The sequence below is a fragment of the Apiotrichum porosum genome (genome assembly GCF_003942205.1).
Source record: "Apiotrichum porosum strain DSM 27194 chromosome Unknown scaffold_2, whole genome shotgun sequence".
Classification (NCBI taxonomy): Eukaryota; Fungi; Basidiomycota; class Tremellomycetes; order Trichosporonales; family Trichosporonaceae; genus Apiotrichum; species Apiotrichum porosum.
The window spans coordinates 1557269-1579848 of NW_021167109.1; the positions used below are offsets into that span (position 1 = coordinate 1557269).

General features: G+C 58.6%; 9 protein-coding genes and 1 non-coding gene across 10 annotated transcripts; 3 read left to right on the top strand and 7 right to left on the bottom strand.

Annotated features, from left to right (window-relative positions):
* Positions 1-676: 676 nt before the first annotated feature.
* On the top strand, positions 677-2775 carry EHS24_004619 (uncharacterized protein; the record flags this gene model as incomplete). Its single annotated transcript, XM_028620183.1, has 7 exons — positions 677-712; positions 750-770; positions 864-1319; positions 1369-1964; positions 2114-2256; positions 2297-2360; positions 2415-2775. 7 exons carry the CDS (start codon positions 677-679, stop codon positions 2773-2775), a joined length of 1677 nt encoding a protein of 558 aa, XP_028479155.1.
* A 225-nt stretch (positions 2776-3000) lies between these two features.
* Positions 3001-4721, bottom strand: EHS24_004620 (uncharacterized protein; the record flags this gene model as incomplete). Its single annotated transcript, XM_028620184.1, has 2 exons — positions 3001-4538; positions 4634-4721. 2 exons carry the CDS (start codon positions 4719-4721, stop codon positions 3001-3003), a joined length of 1626 nt encoding a protein of 541 aa, XP_028479156.1.
* Positions 4722-4909: 188 nt separating this feature from the next.
* On the bottom strand, positions 4910-5015 carry EHS24_004621. Its single transcript has one exon. It is a non-coding gene; the product is annotated as a tRNA-Leu (tRNA).
* A 600-nt stretch (positions 5016-5615) lies between these two features.
* EHS24_004622 (uncharacterized protein) lies at positions 5616-6344 on the bottom strand (the record flags this gene model as incomplete). The annotated part of the gene is made up of 2 exons (XM_028620185.1): positions 5616-5809; positions 5864-6344. The coding sequence occupies 2 exons, from the start codon at positions 6342-6344 to the stop codon at positions 5616-5618; spliced, it is 675 nt and encodes a 224-aa protein (XP_028479157.1).
* An 819-nt stretch (positions 6345-7163) lies between these two features.
* Positions 7164-8049, bottom strand: EHS24_004623 (uncharacterized protein; the record flags this gene model as incomplete). The annotated part of the gene is made up of 3 exons (XM_028620186.1): positions 7164-7327; positions 7364-7685; positions 7909-8049. 3 exons carry the CDS (start codon positions 8047-8049, stop codon positions 7164-7166), a joined length of 627 nt encoding a protein of 208 aa, XP_028479158.1.
* Positions 8050-8891: 842 nt separating this feature from the next.
* On the top strand, positions 8892-10604 carry EHS24_004624 (uncharacterized protein; the record flags this gene model as incomplete). The annotated part of the gene is made up of 1 exon (XM_028620187.1): positions 8892-10604. The coding sequence occupies one exon, from the start codon at positions 8892-8894 to the stop codon at positions 10602-10604; it is 1713 nt and encodes a 570-aa protein (XP_028479159.1).
* A 185-nt stretch (positions 10605-10789) lies between these two features.
* Positions 10790-11829, bottom strand: EHS24_004625 (uncharacterized protein; the record flags this gene model as incomplete). The annotated part of the gene is made up of 3 exons (XM_028620188.1): positions 10790-11017; positions 11069-11542; positions 11596-11829. The coding sequence occupies 3 exons, from the start codon at positions 11827-11829 to the stop codon at positions 10790-10792; spliced, it is 936 nt and encodes a 311-aa protein (XP_028479160.1).
* Positions 11830-12537: 708 nt separating this feature from the next.
* On the bottom strand, positions 12538-14570 carry EHS24_004626 (uncharacterized protein; the record flags this gene model as incomplete). The annotated part of the gene is made up of 9 exons (XM_028620189.1): positions 12538-12704; positions 12757-13468; positions 13524-13590; positions 13641-13850; positions 13912-13996; positions 14050-14084; positions 14132-14184; positions 14238-14299; positions 14342-14570. The coding sequence occupies 9 exons, from the start codon at positions 14568-14570 to the stop codon at positions 12538-12540; spliced, it is 1620 nt and encodes a 539-aa protein (XP_028479161.1).
* Positions 14571-17352: 2782 nt separating this feature from the next.
* EHS24_004627 (uncharacterized protein) lies at positions 17353-18309 on the bottom strand (the record flags this gene model as incomplete). The annotated part of the gene is made up of 1 exon (XM_028620190.1): positions 17353-18309. One exon carries the CDS (start codon positions 18307-18309, stop codon positions 17353-17355), a length of 957 nt encoding a protein of 318 aa, XP_028479162.1.
* Positions 18310-19933: 1624 nt separating this feature from the next.
* Positions 19934-22054, top strand: EHS24_004628 (uncharacterized protein; the record flags this gene model as incomplete). Its single annotated transcript, XM_028620191.1, has 1 exon — positions 19934-22054. One exon carries the CDS (start codon positions 19934-19936, stop codon positions 22052-22054), a length of 2121 nt encoding a protein of 706 aa, XP_028479163.1.
* Positions 22055-22580: the final 526 nt, after the last annotated feature.

Here is a 22580-nt window from a genome sequence, read left to right on the forward strand (position 1 = left end):
TCTAGCTGTGGCAGCTGAATTGGATGGGTCTCCCGTGTGGGTGTGGTTGTGCTCTGGGTAGATGGGGCCGGTGTGATACCCCCGGCTGCGGTGGCGCGGGGTGGCCAGTCTCGTCTCCATGACACTGCAGTTGGTTGTCTAAGGCCGTCACGAACGTTATGTGCCACGCTCTCACCCATTTTAGAGAGAGGAGACCCATGTGGGCTCCGTCTGGGCTGTTGTGGTCTGTGGATATCGTTCATATCCGCAGTGACAAGAGACCGTGGCTATATCAATGTCGAGGGGTTGGTTTGTCCCTGAGGCTCCAAAGCGCCTGACTGCTGCGACCTGCAACCTGCAAGCTGACAAAGCTGACCACGCTCTGGCCCTGTTCATGTATCCATGTCCTGCGAGCGAGACGTCTCCAGCACCACGGTACAGTTGCAGTGACCAACTCTCGGCCTGTCCCTCGCATTTACCGCGGCCCAGAGCAGGCCAGTGTTCCAAACGGGGGCCAGACCTTTCCACGCCATATCCCCACTTTTCCGCGCCGCCCACACTGATCCAGCGACGGAGGCAGTTATTCCTTGCCGCTTTTGGATTAATCCCGCGCCACCCACCCACAATACGCTCCACCTCCCATTCTGCGCACCCATCCACCACCACAATATCTCGTCGCACAAAAAAAAAGTCAACAATGAAGAGGGTGCACGCCACAAGAGCATGCGATCCAGTGAGCACACTCCATCTGATGGCTTGCTGACCGCCAGTGCATTCGGCGCAAGATTCGCGTGAGTAGGAGAGCGCGGACATGCTCTGCTACCCTGTTCCGCGCCCACCTTTCCGTGTGAACCCGCTTCATTGACTGACCGTGCTCCATTCAGTGCATCTCGGAAAACGCAGGCGAGATCTGCAAGAACTGCGAGCGGCTAAAGAAGACGTGTACTTGGACGAAAGAGCGACGACCTCGAGGACCCAGTCGTCGCTCGGACGTCAACCACGATGGATCCCAGTCCAACAGCAGCCCCGAGGCCGCGCGTCATGAACTCGAGCGGGCCAACGGTCACCATGTGCCCGCTGGTGCACCCATGCCGGGCGATGTGACGCGCGAGCCACTTGGGGCCGCAGCTGGCATTGGACTGCAGCCCCAGCCGTCCTTGTCGTCCACGACCACCACGCCGTTTGACCGTATCAGTGCCAGCGCAATGAGTCTCCCGCCGCCCGCGGTAGAGCCGCTCCAGCCAGGGCTTGGCGACCCCCCGATCGACTTGCTCAATGTGGACAGTATGTGGCCGGAACTTGCTTCCGGCCAAGCTGTCACTTCCTACATGGAAGCCTCGGTGAGTTCCATCGACCCATGTATGGGTGCATGCTGACGCACCCTACCAGGACTGGATGTTTGTGCAAGCGCTTGGGCCCAACTTTCGCTATTCAAACGGCTTTGGCCTCAGCGATGACGCTATGCTTGCGGGCCAAGCTCCCCAAACCGTCTCATCGGTGGATTCGACCGCCTTTCCCGTCGATGACGTTGCACTCCTCGGTTACATTGAATCCTACTTTGGTGCAAACCATTGCATCCTCCCTATCGTCGAGCGGCACGATGTGCTCTCACGCCTGGCCAAGAATGAGCACTACACGGACCAGCGCTTCATGGCCCTTGTATACTCGATGGTGGTCGTTAGCGAGATGATCGAGGACGTTGCGTGGCCCCCCAACCGACGGGTGCGGGCAAACGTCGTGCGCGACTACATCGCCATTGCTCAGCAGAACTTTATCCATCCAGCTGCTAGTGGCGACTTTAGGATCGAGGACATTGCCACCTGTCTCAACCTGAATTTTGTTTGGGTCGGCATGGCTGACAAGCCCTCGGCTTGGTTCTGGCTCCAGCAAGCCCTATCGATTGCCCAGGCGCTCATGATCGATGACTGGGACCCGGACCTTACCCATCCCGAGTCGCTACAACGCCTCAAATCTTACTATGTTCTGTAAGTCTCGCCTCCACTGTGCCTTGCTGACGCCAGTGTCATTATTGAACGCGCCACGGCACTGTTCCAGTCCACCCTTGTCCTTGGCTCTCAGCAAGGCTTGCGACTCACCGGCGACGTCTGGGACATGACAGCTGAATGGCGTGCAGCCCTCCCGCCAGACGCGCTCGACGACTTTCCTCTCCTCCACATGAAGCTGTTCAGCATCATCACCCCGGAGATTGTTGCCTGTTGGCGTGGTCGCTGCGCAAACAAGAGGAGACTGTGTACGCGCTGGTCGGCAGAGTCGGCCGTGCGTGTCCAGCAGACGTTTGGCCGTGAGGTCGCGTCAGCCATGGCACTCCCCAAGACGGCCGAGTATGTCAAGCTCACCATTACCGCGGTGTGGATTCAGGAGTGAGTACGCTGGGCCAACGCAGTGGGAAACAAGCAAACATTGCTAACCGCCAGCCGCCTTTGGAACCTTCACCGCACCCACGGTCTCGTCAAGCACGACCACCACTACCCGGAACTCTCGCTCGACCTCGTGATCGTCAACCTTATCCGCTGCAGCGACTACTGCGCCACCGTCGCCAACAAGGAAAACTTTACGGCGTTTGACCTTTGCATCAAGATTGCCGACCTCGTCATGACGGCCATTACGATCATGGGCAGCAAAGAGCCGTGGATCCAAGGCAGCGACCGCGAGATGCTCAGCATTACGTTCCGGCCTCTTATCGATCGGTTCATTGGCCTGTTGATGTCGATCAAGCACGAGGACCTCGCCATGGAGCTGGTGCGCTCTCTGCAGGCCGTGCAGGCGGAGATGTGAGCAAGAAGGACAGTCAGGGTGTTGAAATTTGAAAACCCCAGTAAAATGAACGCAGAGGGCTCGTTAGGAGGTGTTGTATACCGGATGTGAAGGTGTGTAGTGATAGTCGATATATAGCCGTTTTAAGGTAGATGTGATGATATGAAATGTTTCTTTAGGCTACCACGCGTGCGACAGTGTGTTATTCCTCATGAGATACCATGCGACAACTCTACATTTCTACGTCTACAACTTTGCCTTGTCGTCCACGATACGGTCATAGCTGGCCCTGATCTCCTCTTTCGAGCCCCATCCAACCGCGATGGTCTGAAGGAAGCGCCAAGCCGCGTCGGCAATCGCTGCCGGGTCGGCCTGGAGACACAGGTGGTCGGTGTCGGGCAGGTGCTCATTACGGGCCAGTGGGGGGCGCCACACCATCTCCTGGTTGAGACGCAGCGGGAACAGGCTTTTGGCAACCACAAACCCGACAGGGACATGCAATGTCGGGAGCTTGTCCCACGACCGCGCACCCGACACGGGCTCCATAAAGACGGCAGCCTCGGCCCATGTCGGCGTCGCGAGCACGACTGGCGCGTCGTCAATGTCCGGGTCCCCCACTGAATCCGTCTTGCCCTCGGCGTCGACGCGCACGAGGCCATGGCTGAGCGTGAGCGCAAACACCTCGGGGTGCCACGCGCGGTAAAAGTCGAGCTGCTGCCATGTCCTCCCGGCCTCGGCGCGGCTGGGCCACCCATCGCGCCGTTTGAGCGCGGCACGTACGTGCCCTGCAGTATCGGGCTCTTGGAAATCTTCCGCCGACTGCAGTTTTGGGGCGATAAGCGAGTCGGCGAGGAAGAGGCCGGCGTACAGGTCCGGACGGGAATGGGCAGCCATTGTGTGGCCAACTCCACCGTAGGACCCGCCAAAGCCCAGGATGCGCACGGGTGGGGCAGCGCCGTCAGCCAGCCAGGACAACTGCCATGGCGGTGCGTCCTGCGCTTTGGCGCCGGGCAGGACGTGTACAACAAAGTTGAGGATATCCCGTCCGACGTCGTCCCAGATCTCCACGGGGCCATAGGCGCCGGCATTCAGGTCGACCGACGCGCCGTGGTTGTGGTGGTCCATAAGCCAGATATCGTCTATCAGCACGTCTGGGGTGTAGTCGAGCGGGGCACCGGTACCGAACGCGATGGCGGGGCTCGAGTCCCGAGTCCGCGCCAGCAGTCGGCGCAGTGTCGGGTGCCAGTGTTCCTTTTGCGTCCCGTTGGGGTGCGTGCACACGATCGTGTGGCCACCAAGTGGCACGTCGCGCTTCCACCGCTCGAGAGCGACAAACATGCCCTTTGGTTGGGCCGCTAGACCTTCTTCAAGGGTCCACTCGTGCGATTCAAGACGAGCCTGGACGGCCGCCCGTGTCAAGTGGTCCAGACGCGCATGGCGCTCGGCTTTGCTTTCCCCCTCGCGCGGGGCAGGATCGCCAAATGGGTGCGAGTCACGGCTCAGCGTCCCGTGGCACTCTCGAAGGTCGTGCGGGTACGCCGCCGGCGCGGCGTGGAACGATCGCGTCCACCCCGCAGGCAGGGGAGCGAGTGTCGGACGTCGTGGAGGAGGCGGGGCCGTGTTGCCCGGGTGCGGGGCCAGTGGGAGAAAGTGTGGGGTGGTCACCGGCTCCGGGGGGAACAATGGCGGGCCCCGCTGCACGGGAATACTGTTTGGTCGGGTGGACGAGACGGACAGCGACATGGATGGTGAGCGATGGGGAAGATACTCGCCGAGCAGGTCGACTGCGGTTAATATAGAGAACATGGTTACCGGCTCGGACGAAGCCGATCGGCGCCCGCGCCGCCGGGTTTCGGGATCACATCAGCGCAAGACTCACACCATCTGGGGAACTCGTCGCGGTCCTGCCAACCTTGAAGCGCAAAGGCGTATGTGTGGCCGACATGCCCTAATGCGCTGTATGTCATCGCGGGCCGACCCAGTTCATGGTCATGCACAACGGCAGCACCATCACTATACCCACGGAACCAAAATGAAAGTGGCACTAACACACACCTCCCTCACCATCTCTTCCAACACCTTCTGCACTCTTCCAACACCTTCTGCACCTCCAGACATCTAAAAAGTTGGACTAGGGAGGCAATGAAGCCCCTGCTGACGAGAGTGGGATTCGAACCCACGTCCGAAGACTGCGGATGATCTTCTGCCAGAGACAGAAGAAAACCTTAACACAGCGCCTTAGACCGCTCGGCCATCTCGCCGAGTACATTTCAAAGTTGCAAAAAGAGGCGCTTTCAGATCTCTTTCATATTCGCAGATAACATGGCACATAAGCCCAGAAGGCCACATTCTGAAAGCGAACACAAGAGGACTCACTTTCTCAATGTCGGATCGTATTGTGGTTAGTAGGATACAGGCTGGTATGGCAAGATAAAGGAGGGAGGGAGGAGGAGATGTCTCCCCCAAGGGTCTCGGTTTTTGGACAACGTCTGGGGCACTCTAGGTGCGTCCTTGACGTCTGCATTTTGGTGGCCATTGGAGGCCGTTTTATTAACTTGGATACGTTTCGATTTTAACTTTTGAGGCTTTCCTATCGCTTTTGTTTTTAAGGCGTTTGTTATTTGACTGTTTGGCTGGCTCCCGCTTGGAGAGGCGCTTTCGATGACAGACGTGAGCGCTATCGTAGTCTGTCCGTTGGTGGATTCTTTAGGACGGTCGTCGGATTCTTAGGACCGTGGTCCAATCTTAGGACGGTCGTCGGATTCTTAGGCCGGTGGTCCGATTCTTAGGACGGTTGTCGACTTCTTAGGGTGGTTGCCCGTTATTTGATGGCTAGGAGGGGCATGGGGGTTACCCTTCCCCTAAAATGCCAGCATCAGCCTGCTGGTTGTCATAGTGGGGAACATGTCCTGGACAGCCTTAAACGACATGAAGCCGCACGACTCGCTTTCAAGGTGGTTGGCAGTCGAGGCGAGGCTCTTGAAGTCGTGGGCGCACTGGCGGTTGGGGCAATGGTAGACTTCCGGCCGATGGACTGGCGAGTTGAGGTGTTGCTCTAGACCACGGCGAGAGCTGAGCATCTTGCTGCAAAGCACGCACTCCCACCCACTTCCGTTGTAGGACTCGTCAGAAGCTGTCCACGTTTCGTGGCCGTGGTATTCGATGAGGTTCTTGGACAGGAACCCGTGGGGGTCCTTGGCGCGGACAAAGTCGTAGATCTGTTGCCGGTTGAGTTTGATATTGGGGCAACCCCCATTCTCGAGATGCGCGGTCACTCCTGCAGCAGTGGCGAATCCACCTTTGCACCAAGGGCAAGTAATGTTAGATCCAACATGAACGCCAGAACGAAGGTGCTGCTGGATGTTGTTGGAGCTACGGAACTCCCTCGTACATGGGCCGCACCAGAGGTGGTCGTCAATTTCGTGCTTTCGCTGGTCCTCTTCATTATGGAACAAGTAGTGACACTTGTCACACTCGAAGTTTGGGCGACCGTGGCCTGTTGCTTTGCAGTGCTGGTTGCGGGCAAGCCAGCCCGCCGGGAATGCGCGGTGGCAATCACCACATTCGAAGTGATCGTTCCAAGGGGGCATTGAGGGGGGAAGTCGTAAAAGAGCCAGAGGATGGGAGTGATGGGTGATTAAGAGGATTGAAGAGGGAGGATTGAATAGGAGGATTGAAGAGGAGGGTTGAAGAAAGGGCGAGTGACTGAATGGCCAAAAGCAAGAGAGGAGGGGGGAGTGATGAGTCATGAGCCGCGACTGTTGGTCTTAAATACATAGACCTCAAGCCCAAGAACGTCCCCATCCCCATACGCATTGACCGTCGGCCTCCAAAACACAAAGCCACTGCACAGACAATCTACCCCAGATAAACTGGCTTGGCGAGGCACCACATGCGGAACGCGGGGTGGCTACGTGGCTGATAACACGATCTTGGCTTGTTCCTGCCACGCCGTCGTCCCTTGTTCCCTGCGGGCCGATGTTAGGCGTCAGAATGTTCGTTCGCAGACTGAGGGAGAGGGTATTGAAAGGCAGTAACATCACAGTGTGTCTGAGGTTTCAAGGCGGTGGGGTATACTCAGCGGAAGGGAAGGGGAACACCCCTTTCGGGGGAGCTGGCACCTTTTCGCCGGGGACATGATCAGAGCGAGGAGAAACAGGCGGTAAAAGAAAGTTAAATTGGGAGTTGGTAGGGGAGAACGAAGGTGGGAGGTTGGAGGATCATCCGGGTTGCACAGTACGTGGGGACGGAGACATGAAGGGTATAGGTGTATACCTTAGGAGAGAGCCAGGGGTCGGTTTATTGGTATCGCGTGGAAAAGGCCGAGCGGTGGAGGAGTCCCGGACATGTGGAAAACGTGTGGTTGAATTGCAGTTCTTGCAGGTCTACCGCTTCATTAGCCCGAGGCCCTAGAACGTAAGACGGCGAGTGCTGCTGATGAGGTCGGCCATCGAATCCTGAACCCTCTGGAAGCGGGTGAAGCCGCACGACTCGCTCTCAAAGTGGTTGATAACAGCAGCGAGGGTAGTGAAGTCTTGGTGACACTTGGGGCAGTGGTACAAAGCGTGCTGGTCTGGATGTCAGCGATGGGGAAAGATCCTGCACACACGGATAGGAGAGTTGAGATGCTGGTTCAGGCTCCTGGAAGTGCGGAAGGTGCGGTTGCAGAGGTAGCACTCCCACGCACTTCCGTTCCAGGCCTTGTCGGTGGCGGTCCACTGCTCGGTGCCTCCGTAACCGATGAGCTTCTTGGAGAAGACACCTTCGGGGTCCTTGTTGCGGATAAAGTTGTAAAGCTTGTCGCGGCCAATGTCAGCCTTTGGGCAGCTGTTCCGTTCCAGGTGGTGGGTGAGTCCCGTCGCAGTGGTGAAGCCACGCTTGCAGAATGGGCACAAAACGTTTTGGCCGCGGTGAAGACGGGAGTTGAGGTGCTGCGATGCTCAGTACAGGGGAGTGACGACACGGAGGGTGGGAAGGGATGGAAGGCAAGAGGGAAGGCAAGGTGGGAAGATGAGCAATGTCGCAAATCCAGGCCGCCGCTCGAAGATGCCCTCTATGTACAGTACCACGTCATGTTGGCGTGCAAGTTCGAAGCAGTAAGAGTGGGCCGATAAACAGGCAATGCCCATAACTATATGGATGGAGGCAACTTACCTGCTGGATGTTGTTGTAGTTCATGAACTTCCTGCAGCAAGGGGCGCAGTAGTATTCGTTGTCGATTTCATGCTGGTTGCGGGCAGACTCGTAAAGGTACCAGTTGCCACACCCACAACGACACGGGTAGTCGTAGCCCATGTCGGCGTGCGGCCCACAGGAGTGACAAGGGGAGATAGAGAGAGAGAGAGAGAGAGAGAGGGAGAAAGAGGATCGAGAGGAAGAGAGAAAGAACGAAACAAAGATGGACAGTTGTGTGAAGGGTGAGTCAACCTGGCAATACACACACCCATCACCGCAATGCGGGTGCGTGCGCTGGTACAGAACATAGCATGCTGGCGCGCCGCAGTCTGTACAAACCCGCCCACTCGAGAGCTACGCTCAGCACAAGGCTGCAACGACGTGAAGAGGTGAACCCATCACGGCCTTCTCTGTTTCTTCTGTTGCTGCTGGGCCGCGGTCGACTCGTTGAGGCCCCTCTGCGACTGTCTCCCACAACAACAAACTGGATCACCTCCACCTTTCATCACGTGACTTCGCTGACCTGAACCACAACGGCGTGGATGCCGGTTCCGCCTTCCATTCGAGTTCTACACCATTGCCCACCTACCGCGGGTGACCAACAAGTGCACAGTTTCACGCTAGAGATCCCTGCCTCGACGCTATCTTCAAGATTCCCGTTCGAACGCGTGGTGCATTCCCGTTCGCAGGCACGAACGTGGAGCACCATCTCACATCTCGTCTCACATCTCATCATCGACCTCATGTCACTGACGTTCTTGCCCTTCTCGCCGTCTCGCCGTTCGACCCGACACGGCGGCGGCACCTGCCGATGATGCCAAACAAGCGCAACTGACAGCTCATGCTTGTATGGTCCGTCCTTCCATCGCTTCTAGCGCCATACACGGCCGCTCGTCGCGCCTGAGCTGATATAAAGCATGACATGTTTTTCCCCTCGTTTCTGTCCCACAACAGGTCAAGATATGCTCACCGCCACTATCATTTCAGCCTTCCTGGCCACGGCTCAGGCCGCAGTCCTGCCTCGAGCGACGACCTACACCGTCACTGTTGGCGCTCTTGGCTCATGGGGAAACCCTGACGACACCCCGGCCGCGTCGTACATTGACAAGGACGGCAAGTACTACTATCAGTCCGCGCACGCGCTGTACGGCGCCAACGATGGCCGTTCGTGGTCGTTCTTCTCTGGGTCGACCATGGACGACGCTACCAAGATTGCAATCAGCACCGCTGCCAACCCTGCCAACCCGCTGGACTCCAACGGAGACACCACCTGGCGGTGCAACAACAGTCCTACTGGCAAAAAGGCCACAAAGGCCGCCGGGAGCACCAGCTACGCGCAGGCCAACTACTGCGACTTGGCTGGAGTCTGGGTTGACCCCGACACTGGCGACTGGTACGGTCTTGTCCACAACGAGTTTACTCCCCAGCCCTTTGGCGACGGGCTGCACTACGACTCTATCGACGTGACCGTGTCCCGCGACCAAGGCAAGACCTGGACCATCACCGACCAAGCGATCACAAGCCCCTACAGCACTGTCCGTGCCGACACCACCAGCTTCCCCGGGCAGACCTATTACTACGGCGACGGCGACCCGCGTATCCACGTCGACATTAGCTCGGGCTATTTCTACGTGTGGTATGGATCCCGCGTGGTCAACAAGGGAGGCTACGGTGGTAGTTGGGTTGCTTTCCACGAGCACGTTGCTCGTGCTCCCATCAGCGGCAAGATGGCAGCTGGCACTTGGCAAAAGTTCTACAACGGCGGCTGGACCGAGGCAGGCCTTGGAGGCAAGGAGTCCAACCTCGTCCCCACGAGCCAGAGTGCCGTGGGATACACCCCTCCCGCCAAAGAGTACAACCCGTTGACCCAAGGTACTGCTCAGCAGCAGATCGCCAACGGCCAGGCCCCTGCCACCTCGCCTCTCTTCGTCATGGACGTCAGCTACAATGCCTACCTCGGTATCTGGATCGCCGAGCCACAGGCCGTGGACCAGAGCGGCAACGCTCCTCAGGAGATCTACTACACGACCAACCTCGAGACCCAGCAGTGGACACTCCTGGGCAACACGGGAAGCTACCACACGGCATCGTGGTACCGCTGGTTCCTGGACTCTACCAGCAAGACCAGTTCTGCCATCGTGGGCAAGTCGTTCAGGGCGTACTGCTCGTTCGGATGCTCGGGTGGCAAGAGCTCCGAGTACGTCAACATTGCCATCGAGTCGAGCAACCCGTTCCAGGCCATCGACACCACCAAGTCGTACACCATCGGTGCGGCCGGTGCCTTCCTTACCGACAGCGCTTCCAAGGCCACGTCGGCTGCCGCTGGCGCCAAGTACACCTTCAAGGCCACGGGCGACGGCGCATACACCATCCAGAACGCCTCGGGAGGCTTCCTTGGCGTCGCGTCAACCACCACCGCCACTCGCGCGTGGGGTACCGTCCCGGCCATCTCGACCGGCTCTGCAGGCGTTGGCCAGCAGTGGTGGGTCATCCAGTCCAAGGGCGGCGCCACGTTCCGTCTCGTCAACCGCTACTCTGGTCTTGTCCTCGCTCTTTCTGGCACCCAAGGACGGCTCGCCGAGACCACACCCGCTCGCAGCTGGGACAGCAACGGGTCCGGTGTCGGCGGTGGTCGCAAGGCCGCGGAGCAGGAGCTGGTGTTGACTGCCGCATAAAGTTGTGGACATTTGAGACGACAAAGTCTAGACGGAATAAAGAACAGCACAAGAGATGCAACATTGAAGCCTCCTGGAGTAGCATTACGTTACGCCTGATATCTCGAAACGCTTGAGCGGATTTCACAACTGTGTAGGCAGCCTCACCGATGATACATATTTACACCAAAACATAGATTCAACGTTCAGTCAAACGCCTCGAGCGTTCCGTAGCCATAACGGAATCCACTGCCGACGAGCTGTGCCTTGTCTTGCTGGAGATCGATCGTCATGGCGCCGCCTCGGGCACTGAGCTGGCGGGCGTCGATGGTGACCTTGGTGGAATCGGCGGCGGGGCCAATGACCTTGCGCGTCGTCTCCACCCCCGCGCCGTTCAGATAGTAGCCCGTGAGTACGGCCCAAGCCGAGCCAGTCTGCATGTTAGCCGCATGTCACACTTGTACACCTCATCAGGCCAGACGTACCACCGGGTCTTCGTCGATGCCCACGCCCGGGCCGAACACGCGGGCCGTGATGGCCAGCGTCTCGGGTGTCGACTTGCTCTCAATAAGCTGCGTGACGGCCGCAACGGACACGTCGGGCATGAGCTTGGCAATCTCCGCGGGCTTGAGGGCGGCGAGGTCCACGTCGTCCTTGATCTGCACGACAGCCGAGGGTCCGCCGAACGCAAACGACGCAATCTTGACAATGCTCGATTCCGCCAGACTCAGCGCACCTGCGATGCGGGCGGCCAGCGCCGTCGACTCGGGGGTGACCTCGGCGTCGGAGATGGGGAGCGTCAGGCCCACGCGGGCACCCTGTCCGCGCTCGCTCTCCAGCGTCGCGCCGAGGGCACCGCGCCAGCGCGTCTCAAAGTGGAGAGCCTTGGCCTTGGGGTGGACGTAGTTGAACAGCGTGAACGCCGACGCAAAGGTCGCGTGTCCGCACAGAGGCACTTCCTGGTTTCTGGTGAGACGCGGTTCCTCCTCTCCCTCAATCGTAAATGACGTACCACGGCGGGCGTAAACCACCTCAGACCATACTTGGGGATCTCGGCCTCGGCATCGATAGGGACCAGGAAGGCGGTCTCGGAGAGGTTAAAGTCGGCCGCAACCTCGAGCATCCACTTCTCGTCAGTTGCGCGCGGGTCGTCGGCGGGGATAATGACCACGGCGGCCTGGTTGCCGGCGTGGGGAGTGGCCGCGAACGCGTTCACGAGATGGAAAGGAAGGGGCTGGCGAGGCATAGCGGTAGAGTTTGAGGTACTGATGGGTGTGTGTATGCGGGCCTTTTGTACAGTTAAAAGACGATGGGTGCTTCGTAAGCTTAGATCTCGCTTGGACTGAGATTGGGGATTCGATGTCGACATGTCGAGTCGTTCTCGGATCTTGGATATGTTGCCGACTCAGACACTTACCCCGTGGGGGTCGCGGGCTCCATATGCAGCCGCGCGGAATATCCTATGCCCTATAGCCCTATTCGTACAGTCTGCCTGCCAACGAAACATGGCAGGTGGCTTAGCAGATCAGTAGGATCAGTCGCTGTCTGTCTGGGTACCGGTACCGTGGTCAGCAGGAATCAGCGCTTGCACTGCATGCGCTGATTATCCGCACGTTGAGATCCGATCGTTGTCGGCGGCAGTTGGCTGACACCATATGCATGTGTTGACATGACGTCATAGATGGCGACCGACAATTATCGACTACCCAAGTGCCACTCAGAATTACTGAGCGATTCACAGTAGCACATGTTGCATCCCAGGTGAACCTCCCCGCTACCCCCTCCCCTCCGGCGCATATACAATAAATACGTCCTTGTTTTCTTCTTCCTGGTCTCGAGATCGCCTCAAGACAATCCGGGGGACAAGATTCTCACTCTCTACAACTATAAGGTGGGCATGTTTGCTGTTTGGTGATGGAGATGGCTGGCAGAACGGGGAACAGTCCATATTGGTTTAGGTGTGGTGCACAGGCGCCTGCTCGTTGCGGTGCTGCGAGACCATGGGGCCCTTGTAATGCTTGCGCGCGTTGACGAGGTACCAGATACCGGCAATGAGCGAGAAGCCTGCGAACACGACCGAGGCATAGTTCATCGACGTCGGGGTGACGGGGATGGCAGTGGCTGAGAATGTCAGCACGGTCTTCTAATAGGGCATCGAACTGTAATGACTCACGGAAACAGAAGAGGAGGATCGAGAACGTGATCCAGATAACAGTGGTGATGTTGATGACGTAACCAAACTTGCCGAGAGAGAAGGGGGCGTCCTTGACCTGCTCGCGACGACGGAGGAGAGAGCAGAGCACGGGGAACGCGTACGAGCAGCCAAGGCAGATGGTGGCGACACCAGTGAAGGCGTTGAAGGCGGCCGACGAACCGAGGTAGATGAGACCGAGAAGCGCGCAGACAATGGTCGAAAGGCCAAGCGCGGGGATAGGGACATCGTACTTGGGGTTGACAGTCTTCCACCAGTGCGAGAAGGGAATGCCACCGTCACGCGAGAACGCCCACGTGCAGCGGGAAGCAGCGGTGAGGGAACCGACAGCGGCGAAGAACCAGATACCGAGGATGAGCGTGAGGAGACCCATGGCACCGGCAGCGGAACCGGTGACAGTCTTGTACAGCAAGGGCATGGGCTGGAGCGACGCGACGTTGAGCAGGGGCTCAATGTCGGGCAGCACGAAGATGATGGGAAGGAGGTAGACAAGGCCAGTGATGCCAGCGGCAATGACCGAAAAGACCATGGCCCTGGGCACCTCGATCTGGGGCTCCTTGACCTCCTCGCACAGTGCGGCGACCATTCCGTAACCGGTGAGAGTGTATGCGGCCTGCAGGAGACCGACGAAGAAGGCCCATCCGTTCGGCCAGCCAGAGAACGAGGCGTCAAACTGACAGTCAGTACACATGAGAGCGTGGGGGAGTCGTGGCCAGAGCTGCACTCACGTGAGAGAAGGCATATGCACCAGAGTGGCGGCCGGTCTTGGCAGTTGCGAGCAGGGTAACGATGATCCTGGCGGGTTAGATGATGCCTCAAACCTGGCATAGCGTTGAAACACTCACATGATGACCGCAGCAGCAGTCCAGTAGAGGCAAACAGTGTTGAGCATCTCAAGGTGCCTGTTTCCGTACAGGTTGATGAGGAAGGCGCCGATGAGTGCGGCCCAGTAGACGAGGACAGTCTGCCATGCTGTGGGCACGTAGTCCTCGTGGAACAAGGTAACCGCAGCGAGGATGAGCTGTGCGCCGCCAAAGTTGATGGAAGCAGTGACACTGGGTTACATGGTCAGCTGTTTGGTTCACCGCAACGCGATCGATCCCAGCTGACACCCACGTCCAGTTGCCCACGGTGCCGAGCCAACCGGTGAGGTATGACGAGAATGCCGAGTACTTTGGTGTGGAAAGCATGGCCGCCCAGTCTGTAGTGTGGGTTAGTCCGTGATCCGTGTACAAGCGACAAGCGGGAACGCACAGTAGACGCCACCGGAAGTTGGGTAAACAGAGCAACTGTAATTCGTAAGCCACAATGTTCCCCGTGTGGTGCGTGTGCTTACATTTCAGCAAGCGATGCCGCCATGGCCAACGAAACGAGCGATACAAAGGTCCACTGTGCAGTAGTTAGCATGGGTGTGTCCTCAACGTCCGTGGCACACGACATACGCCGTAGAGAATCGTCACGGGTCCACCGTCGGTGAGGGCAATGTTGAGTGTTGTGGAAGTTCCTTGGCGGGTCAGTTATCTAGCTCCGGTATCGCACTGCGTACCAAATGGGACAGCCATGATGGCGAATGACAGACCGAGAACGGCGACCATGCCAAGCGAACGCTTCATCTCCTGCTTGTAGCCCATCTCCTCGAGCTGGTGCTCGACTTCGACGTCGGAGAGGATGTGGTGCGCATGGCCCTTTTCGGCATGGTGGCCATCGCCCGACCGTGCTGATCGTGTCGTCTCGAGGACGTGGTGGGTCTTCTCCGCAAGGTGTGTATCGGACATGGCAGGTGGAATAAAGTTGAGGAAAGAAACACCAGTGGTGGACTGGGAGGATGAGAAGTTAAGTGTGGGGCTGAAACGGGCCGTCTGTACCACGGCACGAGCGCGTTGTTCTGTATCGCTTTCGGGCAACGCCAAGGGACAATCAACGCAGCTGCAGCTGGCATGCCGGCGCCGGGGACGACGACGTAGCACGCGCCATAAGCTATAAGCGAGGCGGAGCTGGGCACCGACACAACACCCTGAATGTCTTTAGAGGTGGTCTCGATAACGGCACAAGCGTCTGGGCGACGACTCTGGTACTCTGGCCCAGTCCCGGGTTTGCAAACCACAGATCCCAATGACAATCCAGGCGCTCCAGGCCGCGGCAGCTGCCCAATCGCCCACGACGCTCGGTCACTCAATGGCTGAGTGATTACCCATATTCCCGGGGCAAAATGCCGTCTCTCCACGGAGCCCCCGCCGGAAACAGGAGCACCTGTGACGCAACGGTCGTCGAGTAGCCACTGAGAATGCGCGCACGAGACTGGCGTAAAGGGTTGTGTACAGGGCATGGTGGAAACACGAGCCCACGTCGCAGTCGATTATTTACTGTGCGTATCAGCTGCAGAACCGGAAAGGAACAGACCCGCACCCTCAGCGCCAAGACCGGGCCACATGGGGAGGCCGTCATTGCTGCCGTACAGCTCCATGTCAGCACAATCTCAGCCCTTCGCGTTTCCAGAACACTTGTGGCTCACGAAACCACCCATGGCCCATGGTCGTCCGAACAAACAATGCCAGAGGCCACAAAAGATGGGCAGTCCAGGGGAAGAGACAAATGGGTGGCTGATCCTCGGCCGTTCCGACTGCCCCCGGTTCTCGGTTGTGAGCGGCCAGTCAAACGCTGGCGCTGTGGCCGCCATAATCTCCCCTGATACCAGTCGTGCATTGAGCCCCGCACAGTCAGCTGACAGTGACCTATCGTATTTGTGCGCGCGGTGCCGTGTGCTTAATGGTTAGGCATCGCTTGGGTGCCCACCGCGTTTAGTGGCCTACGTGGTGGGCTCAGCGATTTCTTGGAAATTCAAGACCTAAATCCGGCCCAGCGTAATTCCGTCCACAGTTCCCGACTCCCACAAGCTGTGGGAGACACCGCGAGAGCATTCCCAAAGTGTATCTCTCGTCGTCACGAGCGTGGGGCAATGGCTCGTGCATCCTCGGTACTGTACCCGGCCTGGAACAGCCTTAAACGAGACATGATGAGGTGGCGGCTCGCCCCCAGACGCCTCCACGCCACCACCGGCGGCCTGCTGGGTCCTCTGCCCGCAGCTCGCGGGTGGACATGCTTGTTGTTGTTGGAAATACAAGCTCTGAAACCGCTGTCAATGGGTATTATCTAAGCGAGTTATCAAGTGATACTGCACGCGATACGCGGGTCGCCATGTGGTGTGCGTGTGGATATGGCCTGCTAAAATCGCTGGCCCGCAAGGGCAGCCAGACAAAGGGCAGCGCGATTGAGACGATTGCTATTTTCCAACAACTTGTCAGAGTTTCCAACAAATGTTGAAAGCGTTTCCAACAGCGTCGGTGTCTCAGACAGGCCCACGTCTGCGCGTGCCATTCATGCGTCATGTACGGTCGGTGGTGGGCTTCGGCGGGCACAGTGTCAGATATGCATGGATGGCAGCGGGTTCCCGGGTTCCATAAGGTCAACAACAGGCAGCGGCACAGACGGTAGGTAGAGGTGTGGTGCATGTTGGTGAATCGGTTGGGCACCCCGTCGCAGATCGTAAAGTAGAGGTTGCATGGTGACACTTCTACGGCGCCCTGGTTTCACTTGAACAGATCCAACGCCCCAACCTGCATGACCTGCATACTCTATCTACACGTGCGCGTCGGGCAACCGCCCGGGCAAGACACTGACGCCTATCAGTCAGATCTGCCATTGCCGCCAGCTGCCAAGCAATCGCGTTATCCTGACCATGGTGTCGCGCGACTTGACCGTATCTCCCCTGTCTTATCCGACTGTGCTGCGCACGGTTGTAGCATATGATACATGACAACACGAATTATGGATTCCCGTCAGTCATGTCACGTCAACGCGAGCAGTACATGCCAGCCACGATACACATTCTGGTTATCACGGCCACGGCGACTTGGGAACTAGGCTAGGTCACCGCCCCAGCGTTGTTTGTTCTTGATAGACAAACGGAGTGGCGTATGACCAAGCTTATGGGTGCCATACACGGTGTCCCCCACGGCACACTTGAAAGAGACTTAGACAATGGAGGTTCTCCTTGGTAGCTCTCAGCCGATCCATTGGTGGCAGACACCACACCAGGCCCTTTCCCCCTCGCGACTGGGGTCTCCGTGCAAACTCCAGATTGACTGCTGATAAAGGAGACCACTAGCATGTAGCCCACCGTTGGCATTGTGCATCTCGCTCAGCTGCCGACCACATTGAACAACTGACGGCATTCCTCGATGGGGTCCATGTGAGGGAGACACGGCCCGAGGATCGGTCGGTCTGTAAACTGTGATCTCGGTGTCGCGGATATAAAGCAATTCACTCACATTCCTCAACTGGCAGTGCACCGCGTCATTGTGTTGATGCGTTGGTTCTTGAATCCCAGCTTCCATTGAATGCCATCCTGTCGCATAAAGTAAACAAGACGTATGGAAGTGGACGTGCGACTCAGATCAGCTTTCGCCGAAGAACCCCCTTGACCAGACAGGATATCAAGCGTTGACTTTGGGCAGCACTTTGGTTGCTCCTAACATGAGCAACTCTGCCTTGTGGTTGTCATTTGGTCTCAACCCGGGCGATGGTTGGAGTCTGCTTGGCAAGAGCCGCGATGGCGTTGTCCCAGGACGCGTCACCCTTGTACAGCTGGCTGCGGAGGTATGCCCAGATGGACGCGCGGAGGACAGCGACGCGCTCCGGGTTCTCGTCCGTAGTCTCCTTGGCGTCGAAGCCAGCGATGCCGCCAAACGAGTGCCCTGCGTCGACCATGTAGAAGAGCGTCTTGGGCCCCGGGGCGTGGTCGAACGCCTCGCGGCGCCACGTCTTGCAGTCTGAGAAGAAGGCGTGGTGGTCGTTGTCGCCAGTGACAACGAGGGTCTCGGGGGCCATGGACTCAAAGTTTGTTCCTGCGATGCTTGGGTAGAGCTTGGCGGCTGGACCGTTCATGCCCGGCCCACTCCCTGGTGCACCGATCATGACACGGGCCCCGATGCGTTTCTCAATGGTAGCGCTGGGCTGGACGTTTCCCGTCATTCCTGACAGGAGGCCGATGGTGTGGCCGCCTGCTGAGTGGCCGACGGCGGCGATACGGCTGTGGTCGAGCCTTCCGGCCAGGTTGGCAGTGGACTCGATGAGTGAGAGGTTGTCGATGACAGTGCGCACATCGTCAGCGCGTCCGGCAAGGAACAGCGGCGCATCCGCGTCTCCACTGTCCCGGAGGCCGAGATACGTCGCGTCATTGTGGACCGGCTGGAGGACGGCGAATCCGTGCGCGGCCCAGAAATCCACGAGCGGCGCGTACCCGTACGACGAGCAGACGAAGGTCGACGGTCCGTGACCGTGCGACAGGATGAGGATGGGCAGGCCGTCCCCGTGAACAGGCGCCGTGACGCGCACGTTGAGGGCCACGAGCCGGCCGTCAACGGGGACGGTCACGGCATTGTACGCGACGGTGGGGACGGCATCCGGTACGGGGATGCCGCCTGATGTCTGCGCTGGGTCTCCAATGGGTGCCATTCTGTAAGTTATGTCTGTAAGTTATGGCAAGAAGACGAAAGTCAACGGGTGAGATGCTGATGTCGTAGGGGAGTGGGTATACCGTCGACAGTCCATCGCAGACATGACGTTGCCCCGTTTGTCATCACCACAGTCGGCGTCGGCCACATGGTGCCTGGCGACGAACACGGGAAGACTGCACTCTCGCCAACTCCTCCACCTCGGCCACCTCTCCACACCCCGTTAATGTCGGTGGTTCGGCCCGCTGTCGCATGGCGGTCAGGCTTGTACGGATGTAGGTACGCCATTGTCAGTGATGAGTGATCAGTGAGTGAGGGAAGCGTTTTGGGAACCGCAAATCCGGTGAGAAGAGCCCAGTGAATGCAGCACACTCACTACCAGCCAGCAACCCTTCATTCGCCAACTGCCATTGTAAGTAGCCCGTGACTCTGGCTATATCGTGGCCATCGTGGCCTGTCTCGAGCATGTTCCTGTCGATCCTGTCGTTCTTAGCATTGGACTCAAAACTCGAGAACGACTGACGGCGACGTGCGACTCGAACGGAACCGATGTTCGGTTCGGCTCCCCATCGCGTCTCTCCCGTCCAGCGCGGATGCCGACAGGTCAAAGGAAAAGGAGAGCACGCAGGCAACTTGGTCGCGACTCTGCGTCGTCACCACTGTCTGCTGGGTCAAGCATTGAGTTTGTGCCCATGGCATTCTTGCCGACGCTTGACTCTTCAGTCCAGTCAACTGCCCCGCTGCTGGACTGGCCCTTTGATCCATTGAACGGTCTTTGGACGTTTCAAGGCCTGCCACGGGGTTTCACGCTGCGTACGCTGGTACGCTGCACGACCTCATGGCTGTGCGCAGCGTTATGGTGAGGAGAGTGTTTCCTGTGTCGGAGTTGTCTTTTGTGTGTCCCTTCCTGTGGCCTGTCGGCTCGTCCGACTCCTTTATGCCCAGGCTGCAGGCTGCCGAGCTGCAGGAGGGCACCTTGCTACATGCTAGGGAAACAAAGGGACCGGTTGGTTGAAACCTTGCTGCCTAAACGCGTTGTCCAAAACGCCGTGACGCGTCCTGGCGCAGATGCAGAGCGCAGAGACACAGCGTGCACAGGCCACCGGCGGCCGAGACTGTACAAGCTGAGGCTGTGAAGGGCTCGTTGAAGGGCATCGTTGTCATTCATCGCATACAGGGAGCACATACGGCATGTCCTGGGGTGCTAAGCTTGTTTACAAAAGAGCTTGTAAGCTTGTAACTGGATGATTCCAACAGTCGAAAAGGCGCGGTATTCAAAAGGTTCCCGGACGAGACAGCCCTGGTGCCGGGGGGTTGTCCGGGTGCGACGCGTCGTACCAGGCGGGCCTGCGCGCGGATACGGCGAGAAGAACATGAGTGGACTCGCGTCAACCCCCCCGTTTGCTTGGCGGACCCCACTAACGCGTTTTTCCAGGAGATCCCACACAGCAAGCAGCAAGAGAGAGAGAGCAAAAGACCGGCCCATGGACGCAACAAGCAAGACCGGTCCTGGGCGGCGGGACGCGGGTGGGCGATCTCTAGCGCTCTCTTAACAAGGCCACGTCCCGTCACGCTACTTGTTCTTCACCGGTCACCATCACCTCTCCAACACTCTCCACCACACCATGACCACCGCACCCCGTGTCGGCCTCCCAGGCCTCGACGCACCCCTCACAAAGTATGTCGGCAAGTACCTCGGCAAGTACGGGGGCGCCTTCCCGTCTGCTGTCCAGGAGGGTCAATGGCAGTCCAACACCATCACCACGCGCGAGCGTGCCATGCTGTGGTTCATCAACACCATCACCGACAAGCCCGAGTGGGACCGCAAGGTGTTCGACGACACCATTGTGGCCAAGTGGAGGGCCGAGCTGGACACGTTCGTTGCCACCGGCCTGGAGCCGCTCGACCGCGGCTTCACCAACGAGATGTACGACTACTGCATCAAGGAGCTCCGTGACAAGGCCAAGGTTCACCAGGAGACTGGCCTTGTCGCCGTGTTCGACGCTGCCGGTGCCGTGTTCAAGTCGGACACCGCCGTGTCCCAGACCCTTCGGGACGCGCTCCGCAAGGCCGCTGCGCCCCTCGAGGAAGGAGACAAGGACTGGCACCCGGGAAGCGACGACAAGGTGCTCGACCTCGTGCACCCCTCGCTCTGGCCTCTGGTGTACGGCCGCACCCACGTGCTCAAGGACAAGGAGATCAACCTCGACAACTGCCTCGACGCGTACGGCAGCGGTGACGCCCTTCCCTTGCCCACCAACGAGCCCGAGCAGGAGAACAAGTGGGGCCCGCCCGCTGTCGAGCGCCTGCTTTCGACCAAGTTCCAGTGGCTTCCCGCCGAGGTCGAGTTTGTCGACAACAAGGCCAAGTTTACGAGCTACATCAACAACCTCCACCCCAAGCACCAGGCCGAGGTCTACCCCGTCGTCGAGGACCTCCTCACCGCCGCCATGCCGCTCTTCCAGGCGACCTACGACCGTGTCATGTCGTGGACCGCCGTGGAGGACGAGATGGTCCGCACTCGCGTCCCCTGCATGACAAGCAACCGCCAGTGCACTACGCCGATGATTTGCAACCCCAAGAACAAGGAGGGCAACTACTGGTGCAGCTCGTACAACCACACGTACATCGCCCACCCCGAGAGGAGGCGCGACGACTCACCGAACCCCGAGAACGACGGCGAGGAGGATGAGGACGACGACGACGACGACAACGACAACGACGACGACGATGAGGACAATGACAATGACAATGACGACGGAGAAGATTACCTGGACGCGCTGATGGAGGAGATCGAGCAGGACCGGATTGCCAACCCAACGGAGGCCGCCAACACGGAGGCCACCACCACCGAGGGTGCCGCGGGTGGTGCAACCGAGAATGGCGTGGCCGTGGCGAACGATAACGACGACGACGACGAAGACGACGAAAGTGACGACGACGACAACTGGGAAGCTCAGGAAGCCTGGTTCAACGAGACACACCCCATCAAGCAGCCTGAGCCCAAGGAGTACGAGTACCTCGGCGTCAAGGAGTTCAACACCGCCGGCCCATGGTTCCCAGAGCACAAGCGGCTCCAGGTCATTGTCAAGCTCGCCAACATCCACCTCACGCCCGAGAAGCCCACGTACGACGGCGGCAGCTGGCACATTGAGGGCCAGCTGAACGAGCGTATCTGCGCCACGGCCCTGTACTACTATGACAACGACAACATTACCGAGTCCAAGCTCGGTTTCCGCACCGTGGCAGACAGGGAGGAGATGACGTGCAACTTTGAGTACGACCAGGGCGACCACGAGCCGTTCAAGCAGATCTACGGCGCCAACGTCGAGATGGGCGACGAGGACTCTGCCGCGCAGCAGCACCACGGCGACGTGGTCACGAGCGAGGGTCGTCTCCTCGTCTTCCCCAACGTGTACCAGCACCGCGTGTCTGGCTTTGAGCTCGCCGACAAGACCAAGCCGGGCCACCGCAAGATTGTGGCCATCTTCCTCGTCGACCCCAACACGCCCGTCATCTCCACCGCCAACGTGCCCCCGCAGCAGATCCACTGGTGCGGCATTGCGCCCGTCGACAACAAGCTCCCGCCCGAGATTGCCGAGATGGTCTACAGCGAGCTGCCGTGCCCTTACAACCTCGACACGGCCAAGAAGATTCGCGAAGAGCTCATCGAGGAGCGCAAGACCCTCGACGTCAAGACGGACGAGCTTGTGCGCTACGCCGAGTGGAGTTTCTGCGAGCACTAGTTTGCTCTCTTTTGTGTGTCATGCTGTGTGTCTGCCTGTGCTTGTTAATACGTGTTATGTTCGTTATGAATGGTCTATTCGTCTCTGCGAAGAGCGACTTTGCATGGCTGTCGGTGTCACACTCTCTTGTTGACCCTCCTCCCACATCGCTGCGTGCCAATGCACTGGGCTAAACGAGCTTGGTGACTGCTGGGAGGGCATGGTGGGACACTGCAGCCTAAAACACAGTCAGGCCACCATTGCGTACTCTCCTGTTCCAAGAGCCCATAGTGTGGAAACAGAGTATACGCTACCATAGCGTATTCATTGGCCCGCAGTGTGTTTTCCGAGGGCGTTGGAAACGCAGTATACTCCGCAATCAACGAAATAGTAGGCGAGGTGACCACCACAGTGCGTTTTCAGGTGCGCCACTGTATATTGACCTCTGCTGAATCTGCTGTTGTGTGCCTTTTGCACTTTTGTTTCAGTTTCAGTGCTCCTGTGTATTCAATTCGCGTGTACCATTTGGCAGCATGAGCAGCACTGC